The 14506-nt window shown below is 35.1% G+C and overlaps 1 protein-coding gene across 6 annotated transcripts in view; it reads right to left on the bottom strand.

Moving 5' to 3' along the window:
- LOC121327775 (paraspeckle component 1-like) overlaps nt 1-14506 on the bottom strand; it is a 57659-nt gene that overhangs the window by 24565 nt on the left and 18588 nt on the right. For 3 of the 6 annotated variants that reach the window (XM_041271975.1, XM_041271974.1, XM_041271973.1), the window contains exons 7-8: nt 7447-7504; nt 2865-3034 (exon numbers count right to left, since the gene is read on the bottom strand). The exons of 2 other annotated variants lie outside the window; for them this stretch is intronic. In XM_041271975.1, the coding sequence (XP_041127909.1) occupies nt 2865-3034; nt 7447-7504 (228 nt within the window). Of the gene's footprint in view, nt 1-2864; nt 3035-7446; nt 7505-14506 lie in introns of those variants that run through there. One more of the 6 variants, XM_041271978.1, reaches the window with a different exon arrangement.

Raw genomic sequence — 14506 nt, 5'->3', positions numbered from 1 at the left:
AAAGCCCTGTCAAATATAGTGTTAAGTGCCCTTTTAAGAAAAAGCTAATATGTACATGTTAACCCTGTTTGATCAGGGCTGAATATCTTCTTGGCTACAAACAGGAGTTGTAACATCAGCTACACCTGCAGACGCATCCCAGATAAAAAGATAAAAAGTTTAACCTTTGATAATCCATACATTTTTGACTTTGTCAATCAGTACAACCAGTACAAGTACTTCTGTTTTATATAGTTTAAATATTATGTGTTGAAACAGGGCAGGTACATTGACTGGTCAAACACACGGAGAATGCAAAAATCTTCAGTGTTTGCAAATATATGTGATCACACATTATGCCACCAATATAAGCAGTTTGCAAGTTGTGTGCATGCTTTTGAGAAAACGATGGGAAAGCAGAAGGATCTCAGTGACTTCACAAGGGGGATGACAGTGAGTCCCCATGCAATCAGCTCACCCCTTAACACTGTGGCAGCTGCACTGAACAAGAAGGTATTCTGAGTGTTCCTTGAAACACCACCGCAAACCTGAACTCTGCTTGAAATGACTGTTTGAGCCAGCAGGTGTATGTTAGGTATTGCGACAGCAAAAGAGGTGCTACCAAAAAAAAATATCACACAAACCAGGAAAAGTGGACAAGACACCTGTTAACCATTTGAACAATGCACTAGCAGCTATAGATTGTGGATTAAGGTAATTATAACATGTTTTGGCCAGTCAATGTATAACACTACAACACAGTCATCAATATTTGTTGATCATCCAGGAATTCTGATCAATGCACTTTCACTATTTCTTTGGCAGAGATACCATCAGATTTCTTACTCTTTGACACAGCCCTAAGGGACTGTCCAAAATGATCTCCAAATACAATAAGTATAGATAGCATGTTCTTTAAGTTCAGCCCCTCAAAAGCATACAGAAAAATGCTAACATCCGAAAGCCCTATATTTTCAAAATGTAAGTACTCACCATAAGGAAAGTGAAAATAGACATTTGACTTGCTTACTGTATCCTATATTTAAGGCTTCTGTTTGTCAGGTTTTATTAATTGTATTTTTCGGTGCTAATTTTTAGCTATTTTAGAGTTATGTAAATCTTTTTTCGGGACTTTCATTTTTGATATACTGTATGAAATGAGTGTTTTTTTTCTGTCAAAATATGTATAGTAGTAACTCTACAGTACTTGCACACTTAAATTGTACCTTCTTTCATTTGCAGTCTTCCACAAAGAAATCCCTATGGTCACCGACACATTCTTCTGGGGTTTTTGTGTGTAGACATTTTTGTACATTTCGACAATCCTGTTTTAAATCCTCCATATCTTAACTGAAATACAGCTTTAAATCCTGCTAACAAGCCTCCATCCTGATTGTAATCTTGTTTTAAATCTCGCAAGCGGAGTCTCCAATAGAAATGTAGGAATGTGCTGCCACTCAGTCCTTGGGGCGGGTTTGAAGCATTCAGAACGAATCAAGTCAGGAAGGCGGGACATTGCCCAGCAGCACTGGGAAATGGATTTATTATTATTTTTGTAGGTTTTATTTTTTAATAGAAAAAGGGTAAAGTCAACGTGAATTGATTAACCATTTCCACAGTTTTTCAGGTTTTTTCCGGTGTTTATTGGCTATCCACCGATTTCATTTATTTTGTATCTGGGGTGTTTTTATTGGGTTATTTCGATTAAACCCATGAATCAGAAGCCCTATCTATATTGTACACAAACACACATAGGCATTGCAGAATTTGAGCACCGATTCAATATTTGATGGCTTTTCTCTCTATGGCTCACAAGAGGATCATAATCTGCAACTTACATGGCTCATGGATCTCCAAAATGTAAAACATTTTTCTGTGTGCATAAAATTGATATTTTTGGACAGCCCCTAATAAAAGGTCCCACATAAGATAAATCCTTAGAAAAAATCCATAAAGGCAGAATACTGAAAGAGATCATCAGTACTAATGCATGAAATTAAAACAATTATATGCCGAGACTGGTAAACATTAGTGCTATGTACAGTTCTTCATCAGCTATTTGCAGTGCACTTGTGTGCATGATCAAAAATAAAAGCTCCCATATCAATTTGTATTACACGAGTCAGAATTTACAAGTATTATTGGTTCAGCAGTCCATTATTATAATAGGTATTTAATTTGTGTCTCCTTATAAAATACCAATAGGTAATTATCAATGCTTATTAAAAAAAAAAAAAAGTCCCTTTATAAACCTGTTAGATTACATAGGAGGTTAACATATCATTATGTTCAGTATCAGCCATAAAAGCAGTCTTCAGGAGACTTTAAAGAAATATTTTATTATAATTAGATATTTCAATTGACTTAAACAAAATTAGTTTCCTACTGCAAAGTTAGAATTCTGTGGAAACTTGAAGGTTTTCATAAAAAGCTGAACATGTTTAACTACTCAATGCATGTCTAAAAAAATAGTTCACAAAATCTTTGCTACATAAAGTGACAAATGATAGGGTTTGCAATTAAGTAGCATGTCAATTTATACTTAATATGGGAAAAGTTGAAAATATCATGTTATTTATTTAGAATTAGTTTTTTTCTACTATGATCTGACCAGCTCAGATTGTTATACAAAGTATAGGTAAAATAAAAATAAGCATGTCTTATTTATAAATCAGGTAACTATGATTTTTTTTATTAAAAAAATACAATACTAAAATTTCAAATGACTTCAGGTGAACTAAGCATGCCACAGGCAACTGTCTTAGTATACAAAAATAAATAAAGCAATAACACATCCCAGTGTGAACATACCTTCAATGCAAATGTGCCTCAAATAGCAGCAAAAGAAAGATCATAGAAATGAAATGATCCTAGCAATACATTACCATTGTTCCGTTATCTGGCATCATTGGTGCTCCCATGTTTGGTGCTCCTTCTGGCCCCATGGCAGGACCAGGTCCCACAGCAGTGCCAGACATTGCTCCTCTGTTGTTCATATTCATACCCATCATTTGAGGAGGGCCTTGGTTACCAGCAGCTACTGGGCTATACGTATCTATGCAAAACAATTTTTCTTTTACTCACAGGTATCAGTCATAGAGCAAAGCAGTTTAAAATGGTGCAAAAGTCTAAAGCGTAAAAGCAGGCTGTGTGAAGCTCCTGTTACTTCCGAACACAATGAATCAGTGTTTATTCTTTGGGACTGTACATTTGCCCCAAATAAAACACAGCACCACAACCACAACCCAAAAATTACCTACAACACCACATTAACAGTTACCATATTTTCCGTTATGTATTTAGAACTACAAATTCATAATAGAAGAAAATAACTGCAATGCCACTGTAAACAAATGTGTTTTCTATGGTATATTTGCTGTGTAGTTTAGGCCTCCTACTACAACAGGGAATTTAAGACTTGATACAAGTATTTCCCCCAGAACAATGATACACTTTAATACTATTTTGATCAACCCAAATATTAGTATTTTGTGAATCAAACTTAAAGCTGTCTTTTTGACCTGGTTTAAAATGTATTTCTCAAAATAAGGTTGTTTAGTTCAACCTGGAATGCGAGTATCGAATTATAGCAACTTTAGAGCAAATCAAAAAATGCAACAGTTATCACATAGTGTGGCTATCAAATTAAGACACCATCAACCTGTCCTCAAGACAATGCACTTATATAACTGAAGTGCAGAAAATAAACATACCAAAATATTAATTGTAAACAATAAAAAGGGTTCAGGAAAACACACGTCACTCAGCTCCTAAATTAAATCTGAAAAGTTCACAAATGCTCATATACATCCAGGAAGTTCTACATTCATACTATTTCATAAAAAAAAAAAAGTATTCAGAAAATGCATAACATTTAAAAAAATTGGCACATATTACTTCATCTAAACAGGATGGTTATGTACTACATTATGTTGCCAAGGGACATTACAAGTGTGGGCACTTGCTTGAGACCTGTTTCAAACCAGAATGTCACTCAGGTACAGTTTAAACCAGAATGTCACTCAGGTACAGTTTAAACTGTGTCTGTTCCTGCAGTAATAAAATCACTTCCTGTCATTCATCTCACTCTTTAGCATATATAGTTATGGCCAAAAGTTTTGCATCACCCAATAGAAATAACACATTTTGCTTCATAAAGGTAGATGAAACCTGCTGTAATGTTACGTTACTATATTGAATTACATATCTCTTTTCCATATACATAAAAACTTACACATTTTGAAATCTGACATGAAATACTGTATTACTATTAAGGGTTCCAGAAGACACTTGCAATATAATTTTGCAGTTTCTTTGACTACATTATGTTCAAAAAAATATCTAAATTAAGTTTGTTTATATACACACACACACACACACACACACACACACACACATATATAAATGAATCTCTCAATCCTAAAATTCTTGGTGATACAAAACTTTTGGCCACAGCTCTATGTCAAACTTCTACTCATATCCAGTAGATGATGACCAGAGGTGTGGAATTAACAACAAGACTTGTCTGGGGGGCAACAAGTTTCATCATTGTACTTTGCCTGTTGGACAAATGGTTTCATTTTTATTTTTATTTACTTTTTTCTCTCTCACTATATTTATTCTGTTGCTAGAAAAACCCACTCTTGGTAGATTTCTAGGAGACAAGCAAGTTTCTGAAAACTCAGAATTGCGGAAGTCTAGCACATGCACACAAATATAAAAAAAAAAAATGTGTACCTTTAAACCTTAAACCAAACCTGTATACTTGCACATACATATGCCTTTGATTCACAAACCCTCAGTCACACATACACTAACATACGCACTGAATGCAACGACATTATTACTGATTTGCATTCCTTTTATCTACACTAGGAGCCCAGTAAAGTTTGACTGCCAGCTCTAGGAACAACAGATAACATAAAAATATTACAAAAAGCTTATAATACTTCTGATTTATCCATTTTGCACTATAAAAAAAAAACAAAGGCAGCTTGAGGATTTTCTTTTCTTCTGCGTGAGGTAAGTGTGCTGTATAAAACAGATCACTTAAATAATTCGGAAAAACTGTAGTTTTAATTACGTCTCACCGTCTTTTCAACTTTGGATTCAGAAAATAGGATAAAAGAAAAAAAAAAGCCAGGAGACAGCCATGTAAACCTAGTGCCAGTGATAATGATGCCACTGCCACTTTACATCTTAAATTTCATGAAGCAAAAATAGTTATTAATCACCATTTGATTGATTGATTGTGTTCACTGTTAAATAAAAGTAAAATTTGACAAGTTAGGTATATTCTATTTTTTTGTGTATTTTGTGGGATGTGGAGGGGGCAAGTAGATTTATTTATTTTTTTAAGGACGACAAATAGATATTTTTCAATAATTCCACACCTCTGTCGATACAAAAATGCTGGATAAATAAACACATGCAAGCACAGAAGTTCTTAAAAATTCATTACTTTGAAATAAAAAGCACAATATTTAAGAAAGTCAACAGATGTTATTCAACAATTTTAAACTTTAATGTAAATGTACTGTGTGTATATATATATATATATATATATATATATATATATATATATATATATATATATATATATATATATATATATATATATATACATATATATACACACACACACACACAGTAGATTCCGGTTATTAGCAACCCTGATAAAGGCAACTTTCGGAGAATACAACATTTTCCCAGAAACCAATCCCGTCCCGCAGACACTAATGTTAATGGAATTCTGATTTTAGCAACTGCACGCCGCTTATTGACAACTTTATTACCAGCTCTCAGTGCTACAGAGTGCACTTGCATGACTTATGAGCATACTTCATGCAGCTTTTGTTACACACAGACTTCACAACTGCATATTTCTGGTGGACTGAGGCAGAATTGTGGCTTTGAAACTGGCTACGAAGCTGCACGCAAAAGTGAGATGGGTATACAGCGGGAGGTGGTACATTGTAAAAACCTTTCTTGACTGGTGTATTGAAGCTTCACTGCTACATGCCGCCGCTGACTGACACACGCACATAGCCTGCCTCTCTTAAAAGGGGAATGCACCAAAGGCTGATTGCTATAACGCTTTCTTTTTGTTTCCATAGCGGAAGCTGCATTTCCTGCCAATGCCATTACTCTCATAGCCTACTTTTAATATTTATTTGTTTATTTAGTGAGTCGGATATGCGACGTTCCACTGTGTGTGTGTGTGTGTGTATATATATATATATATTAGTGGCAAAATACTGCCTGTAAATACTGTTGGTCAATGTGTTGGTGACAGTTGGCAGGGATGGGGTTAATTTCTATCCCTGCCAAATGAATGTGAAAATGTGGGTTTGGTGGCTGTGTTTGCACAGTCACAGGTTTAATTAATAAACTGTTTAATTCATTTAACTAGTGTCACCTGCCTGTGATAAGCAGGCAGATATAAAAACAGAATCAAAAAGGTTTGTACAGAATCAAAAGGTTTGTCTGTGTGAAGCCAAGGTATATGTGTGAAGGCCAAAATCCTGTGTGTGTTATTCAACTGGTGAACTGTGTGTAAAAGGGTTTTTGAAGCCGGTAAACTGCTTAGCCGTCCAGTTTATAGTTTATAATAAAAATGCACGAAAATGCTTAAAAAAAAAAAAAAAAAGTATCATTCTGTGTCTCCTACTTTGAAGGGCACAAATAAACACTAGCTGAAGGCTTTGTTGCTGGCTTGTTTGTTGTGAATTATTATTATTATTATTATTACACTGTGTAACAATTTTTTTTTTTTTTTTTTTTGTTCCTGGGTAGTAAGTGTTATTTCCTAATTGCTTATGCCTCAAAAGTATAGAAAATGGCTATTCCCCACAAACTTTGCTTTTGTGACCAGGACAGGTAAATTTCAAAATATCACTATTTCCAATGAGAAAACGGGTGCTTTTGTGTCTTCGTTCACATAAAGTCAGAAAAAAACAACATATGAATCCAAATTAACATGTATTTATATTAAAGTAACACAAAAATGACTACAAAAGATTTAGAAGCGAGTAGTTTTTCGAGATTTACGATTATACTGTAAATTTACAGCATAATCGTAAATCTCGAAAAACTACTCACTTCTAAATCTTTTGTAGTCATTTTTGTATTACTTTAGTATAAACACATGTGATGGGCTTCTATTGACGTCAGAAAGCATTGCAAATGTTGGTTAATGACACAGAAAACACAGAAATTGCTAAGTAGAAATCTGTCATAAATCCTGATCATAAATATCCACAGATTTCAGATAGTTACAAGATGAAGATGACATTCACTTTAAATGTCCAGCTAAAAGTGTTCTAGAAGTAATACACCATAGTAATAACAATTGTAAAGTAAATACAAATTCAATAATGTACAGTCCCAAAAAAAAAAAAAAAAAAGACAATAACAGAACGTAAGAGAAGCATACACAGCTGCTTGTGTATGTGATTAGGACCCTACCTCCCATATTAATTGTTCCTCGGGGACCCATATCACCCATTCTCATTTCCTGTTCTCTCTGGAAGTAAAAACAGTTTGCAACCTATTGTTAAAATACTTTGCCATTGATCTTGTGTTACAGAGGTTTGAGTAACATGACCATAATATAGCATCTACATAATCAACACTACTTTTTGATCTGATTGTTAAACCTGTATTTTGAAATAAGACACACATACACAACATTTTTGCAAAAAAAATGTCCAAGATTGTCATCATTCTCCACAACCGTACAATGGGGACTGTTTTTTTGCTTTGGAGGAAAGGGTTACATTACTGGTCACATAATATAAACTTGGCTTCCTGTTTATTAGTTCTTCTCTCTCCACTAAATCAAGCAAAAGGAAAATGTCATTCTTTACCCACAATTATGGCGATCTAACACAAGATGTAATGTTATGAGATATGACGAGTGCATGGCTGTTTAAAATTATAAACGTCCATTTATTGCAAGGTTAACCAGGGTCCTTATCTAATCAAAAAGACTGATACAATTACTTTACTTGGTACTGCTGTTTGTAAGTGTATAGGCTAAACTAAGAACTTCTATAGAGAAATAACATCGGAGAACTACTTTTGTTCAGAGTGCTGTGTTTTTTTTTGTTGTTTTTTTTTTTTTTTTTTTTTTTTTTTTTTAAATGGAGTCGTCGCCAATTTTTTTTCTCCCCAATGTTGTATGCCCAATTATTATCTGTATCCTCGGCTCACGGTTGCAAGCAACTCTCCTGCCGACTTGGGAAACGGTGGCTAGAACACACGTCCTCCGAAACTTGCTCCTGCCAATCTATCATTTTTTGCACTGCAGATCCATAGAGAGGCCACCAGACCTATAGTGCCAGAGGACAACACCGATCTGGCTGCTCCAGTGCAGAACCACAGGCACCCTATTGGCCACATGGGTCGCTAGTGCACAGTGAACCATGGATTCGCCTGCAAAGCTAAGCCCTCCTTACCGGGGAGACGCTCAGCCAATTGTGCGCCGCCTCCTAAGAACCCCCAGTCACGGGCAGCTGTGACACAGCCTGGATCCCAACCTGCGATCTCCAGGCTACAGGGCGCATCCTGAACTCAACATGGAGCGTTTTACTGGATGCGGAACTCGGGAGCACCCTGTGTTTCTGACATTCTAAAATTAATTCAAGTGTCTTACGTTTCTATAAAGAGGGGAAAAAACAGTATAGTTGTTTATTATAATGTCAATCTACCCCCCATCCCACAAATAACTTAAATAAATCTAGATATCCTTAAGTATTTTGTATAGGGCTCCTCCTCCTCCTCCATAACAATGTAGCAAAGAGCCACAGGGGAGACCACGCAACCAGTGTTCTGCTTACAAGGGAAAACTGTACCACTACTTGGAACAAAAATAACATACAAAACATACAACAGAAATGTATTCAGATTTAGGACACTACAAAATATCTTAGTAGGTTCTCAAAACGGTCCCCCATAATAAAGATGGATTATTCATGCATTAGTCTGAGACACTACATTCATATTTTTCGTCTACTAGTCTTTTTATTTCCATGCACACACCTTTCCGGGATGTTACCATGATGTCGTTGTATAGAAACAGAAACATTTAAGCTTTCTGGTATTACCGAATATTACTTTCTAACAGAACGGACAATAGGCCCCATAAAGTATAGAATTATAAAAGCAATAGCAACCAACATTACTGAACTCAATGCCACAAAGGACAAACCAGAGTGCTTTCCTGATCAGCAGCCAAAGCTGCACCAGAAGGCTGATCTGAAAGGATAAATAAATGAATCCAACTACTGGTGTTAAAAAAAAAAAAGGGGGGGGGGGGCTTAAGGAAACATTTCATTTTAATTTTACATTTTAAATAAAACAGTAATTTAAAAAATTGTAATCAAATGTGTAAATTTAAAGTAAAGGTATAATTGGATTGTTTTACCTGTATGGATTTTTTTGTACTGAAAATAATCCAGGACTGATGCCGTATCACACTGCAGACTTAAAAAGACAGTGAATCTCGAGCACATTCAATTATTTGCCTCTTAGACACTTTTGATTTAATAATTTACTGCTTATCCAGTACCTATGACACTGGAAATTATGTGATGCGTTTATTTTGGAATAGATTGTACACAATTTTTAAAAATCAAAGTCCTGAAAGCTCTAAATGACTGTGTGTGGTGTGGGGTGAGCAGGTCTGAAGTCTCCCATTTCCAGTTGTGTGTCCCGTCTTACATTAGTGCTAGTATGGTAGGTAGCCAACGACTGTGCGTTGCTAGGATATAAGCTTTCGGCCTCTGGATTCGTGTTGACAAGTCACATCAGTTAATTTTTATTTTCCTGATTTGAGAATTAAAGCTCAACCCTTAAATGGAAAAATCCGACACGAAGATTGTCAAGTTATCGGGTAAAGGAAAGGGAGGACGGAAATGCGATGTTTGGCAAATTACTGGATTTCGTGTAGACGGTAAATGTTGTGACATGATGGTAACAGTAATGTTAATGAACAAGTAGATTTCAGATCGAAATTACTTAAATTAAATTAATTTATTATTAATAACATCTTAGAGACACATGGTGAGGATTCAGTCACATTCAGTTGTTACCTGAACACAAGTACTATTTTTTTTTTTTTTTTTATCTAAAGTGTTCTCATTGGAATTTACTTTGTGCTTTGCTGTTTAACTTCTGTACAGCAGCGTTTTTAGTTATTGGAGCGTCTAATAAAAATCCTAATGTTTGTTCTTGATATTGAAAAATAAAAAGCTGTTGATGCATTGAGTACTGTTGATAAATGCCTATGTGATAATCAATTAAGAAATTAGGTTGCTGATTGCACCACTATACTACATACACTAAGACCACTTAAGTTTTCACTGCTTAACTGTTAAAATTGTAATTTTATGGGTACCTAACAGGTGATGAGACAGCAGATGTTCTTGTCTATATAAGTGCTGGGTCTTTGCTATTCAGCACATTTATATTACTAAATGACATATCACATATTGCCCATTTAAATTGAGAATTTCATGTGTGGAGACATTACAGGTAGGTCATGAACCTTACCTTTCAAATGCACACTCTCTTCATATTTGCCTCGCCACACAATAAAACATGCCCCCCCCCCCCCCCCCCCCCCCCCCAAAAAAAAAAAAGATTAAAATTACACTTAAAAATATTAAATCTCCTTACCCTGCAGAACCCTTACAAATTCAAATATTTTGATTAATCCTGACTGAGAAAACAAAATATAAATTTCACCTTCCTGCTGCATCCTCCAATTTACTGCAGGAACATTCCCAACAGGTTACATATATCACACTACACCTACAAACCCCATTAGGATTGAAAACATGGGTGCTTTTGTTACATAATGGCCTTTTCAGCCAAGTGGGTCACCCCACCCCCAAAACACTGTCGCCGCCCAGCTGAAAAACTCAGGGCCACCGGTCTTGCAGATGCTACTGTGCCTTTAACACAAGTGAATGATTGCACTGCCAGCAGGTTTAATCCCTCACTCCTGGCCTTCACATTAACATGAAATTTGTGCCACATTAGGCAAGTGTGCTAGATTAGAGTTACTGTAAAAAATCTAACACCAACTAAAAGGGGTAAAATGACAAAACTATTTAAACAATTTAAATACAATTATATAAATAATGTACATACCCATTAAGAAAACTTTAAAAACACAACAATGCCTAAACAAAATTACCTGTTATATGTTTAAACCACTCATAGAAAGATATTCATACAGTCAATACTCAATACTCCATTACCCAGATACACGTCAGTTGCGTTTTACAGTCCTTGTATTTAGAATAAAATCAATCCCCATATATATATATATATATATAACAAATTATTGCACTTACCTGTCATAAGTGATTTCCGATCTGTCACCAGTTTTCTGATACAAAGCCCCTCTCAATATTACAATGTACTTGTTTATCTGTCACAGACCACTTTTTTTTTCTTTTTTTAATGTGCACTTGCACAGCGCTTCCTCCAGTGTCACAACAAAAATGCAGCAAAAACAAAGTGAATGAGACAAACTATGGTAATGTAAAAGTTAATCATTAAACAGTTTTAGATACTGCTTTTTAAAAAATTTAATCTGTGCTCTTTAGTTGCTTTTGTGCGTTTTCATTTGCAAGTGGACTGTGACATTAGGGTCTTATCGAGCACTATATTCTGCAATTTTGAATAGGGACTTTGGACTTAATTCTGGAAACTTTTTTTCTTTTCATATTTTGCTAAATTGCATTGCCTTTTACGTTTTAAGCAGTTCTGTGCATGGGTAATATTTTGATTTCATTTTGCTGTTGAGTCGGTAATGGGGAATCTCACGTACTGCTACAATATGCATCGGATTTAAAAGTACATACTACATTGTCCATTGTCCACGTGTCCATAGTCACCTTTTGGCAAATTATATTTTCAGAATCATATCGTTCTGAATTAAAACATTTCTGTTGAAAATACAGTACTGTACCAACAAAACCAACTACAGTACATCTAAACAGAAGCCTACTTATTTTAAAATTCACTTCAGCTATGTATTTTTGACATTGTATCTTTTTTGTGTTCCCTGTAAAAAATGGATAAGGGTTGGAACTGGCCAAAATGAAATAATCGGATATGAGTCACACTCGTTTATCCATCACTGAAGTCAAAGTGACTGTACTGTATATGCATGCCGGATTCAGGTGCTTTCTGCTGCCGTTCAGCTTTTCTCTGTGTTACTTTTAAAGACATCTTTTCTTTTCTCAAACGGTTTGCCTTGTGATCATTCATTTTTCACTTTGCGCTTTGTGATGGTTTTGGGAAACTTTTAATAAGTGCAAATTTTATTTTGTTGTGTGGATGTTTAGTCATTTTTATTAGCTGTAACATCTTGCTTTTGTTTTGGTTTTTATGCTACGTTTCATCTTAGAAAAGAAGAATCACATGCCACAGAGTTCCATTGATTTTAGGCATCAGAGACTTAAAAATCATGCCAGATTCCAGAATAGACAGGTTCCAGATTGTACAGAATATCACACTACTCAATATGGTTCTGGTCAGGACACAAACATCATACCGAACTATAGAGAATGTTGGTATGTAGAAGGGATGGATTAGACAGATTTTAATGTATAGAAAGTGACTTTTTAAAAAAAAAAAATAGAACAACCTGAGAAATGCAAAAGCCTGTGGGACTATTTAACAATATTATATTATACATATATATATATATATATATATATATATATATATATATATATATATATATATATATATATATATATATATATATATATATATATATATTATATATATATACACACACACACACACACTTCACCAACATCGAGCTGTTCTTCAGTTCTGGTACCTCATACACAAAAGCTAATACGGTTTGTGAACAATTTGTAAAAGTACTGCTATTTTTTTATTTATTTATTTTTAATATTTGATCGCAGGTTCGTGTATTTGTGTTAGTTTCAGTATTTAAGTTATTGTTAGGTACATAAAACGTATTGGCAAAATTATTTTTATATCTATTTATGAATAAAAGATTGTCATTAAAAAGATTTGCTGATTAGATGACCGTGTATTTGGAAGTGGTTTTATACAGAACTGTAAACCCACTGAGATATACATCATGACAGGACAGACACACAGCAAAAACATTTTTTTTTTTTTTTTTTTTTTTTTTTTTTTTTTTAAAAGCTGCCCGCATTATCATTAAGGTGAAATACACCACTGCTAACCATACAACCACCCAGTTTGTTGTCTTGGAACCCAGAGTAACAACTGACCAGTTCCTTTGCAATATTTAGAGCTGTGTCGCATAAGGACAAACAAGCTCACTAACATTTTCACGTGAAATGTGGATTTCCATGTGAAAATGGGCGTAGTTTTCCTGTGTTTTTGTCTTTTCATCGGCGGCTGTGTGGTCCAGTGGTTAACGAAACCGGCTTATAACCAGGAGGACCCCCCCCGATTCAAATCCCAGCTCAGCCACTGGCTCACTGTGTGACCCTGAGCAAGTCACTTAACCTCCTTGTGCTCCGCCTTTCGGGTGAGACATTGTTGTAAGTGACTCTGCAGCCGACGCATAGTTCACACACCCTAGTCTCGTATCTTGTAAAGAGCTCTGTGATGGTGGTCCACTATGAAAGGCGCTATATAAAAATAAAAATTATTATTTACACAAGTAAATGAGCTTTACCCTATCCCTCTCTTTGGCCATTTTTTTTCCAGCAACAAACCCAATGCACGTGAGTAATTCACCCAAAAGTGCTCGCACATTGCCACTTCACATGTAAATAACCCCGCATGGAAACTGGCCCACTGACAAACAACATTCAGAGGCATGTACTACGAAAGATTTTCTTTCATCAAGCAGAAAAAAAGGTTAAATACATCGATACTGTATTTATGCATTTTCCAGTGGACTGACTTGGAACAGTGATTAAACATACATTTGAAAGATAACATTTGACCGGTTAAGGACCTCATATTGACCAATCAAGTTAAAGGAACTCTCTAACCCATTTTCTAATCTAATTATTTTAAGGTAACACCTGGTACTGTAAAACAGGAGGGCAAACAAATTTCTTTCCCCGTTGTGTTCCTGGCTACAATGCTCTGTCACCCACCTATAGAAAATTCCTGTGAAGAACCCTGAAAATGTAAATGCTTTTTAAAGAACAGGCATGGCAGTATTTAGACAAACAAACAAAAAACACAAATTATTCTGTATTTTAGAAAGATTCTGTATCAAGATGTCATAATATTTCAGAGCTCTGGACCGCCGTTTCTCAAATGCAGACACAGCAGCCCAACTCCTCTTAAATCAACCTTTACCTTACACTGGCATCGCTATCCACCTTTCATTCAGAAAGCTTGACTTGACAAAGTACTGAAATTACTAATATACTGAAAATGTAAACAGACTTGGCCTAAAATGTAAAAAAAGTGTGATCTGTTTCATTGATATGGATAGAGTTTAACGACAATGAAAGAGTTCATTTTTACTGGATAACATTTT

Source organism: Polyodon spathula, chromosome 15 (genome assembly GCF_017654505.1).
Source record: "Polyodon spathula isolate WHYD16114869_AA chromosome 15, ASM1765450v1, whole genome shotgun sequence".
NCBI classification, from domain to species: Eukaryota; Metazoa; Chordata; class Actinopteri; order Acipenseriformes; family Polyodontidae; genus Polyodon; species Polyodon spathula.
Note: the sequence above shows the minus strand (reverse complement) of the source record. Positions and strands in the feature narration are given on the sequence as shown.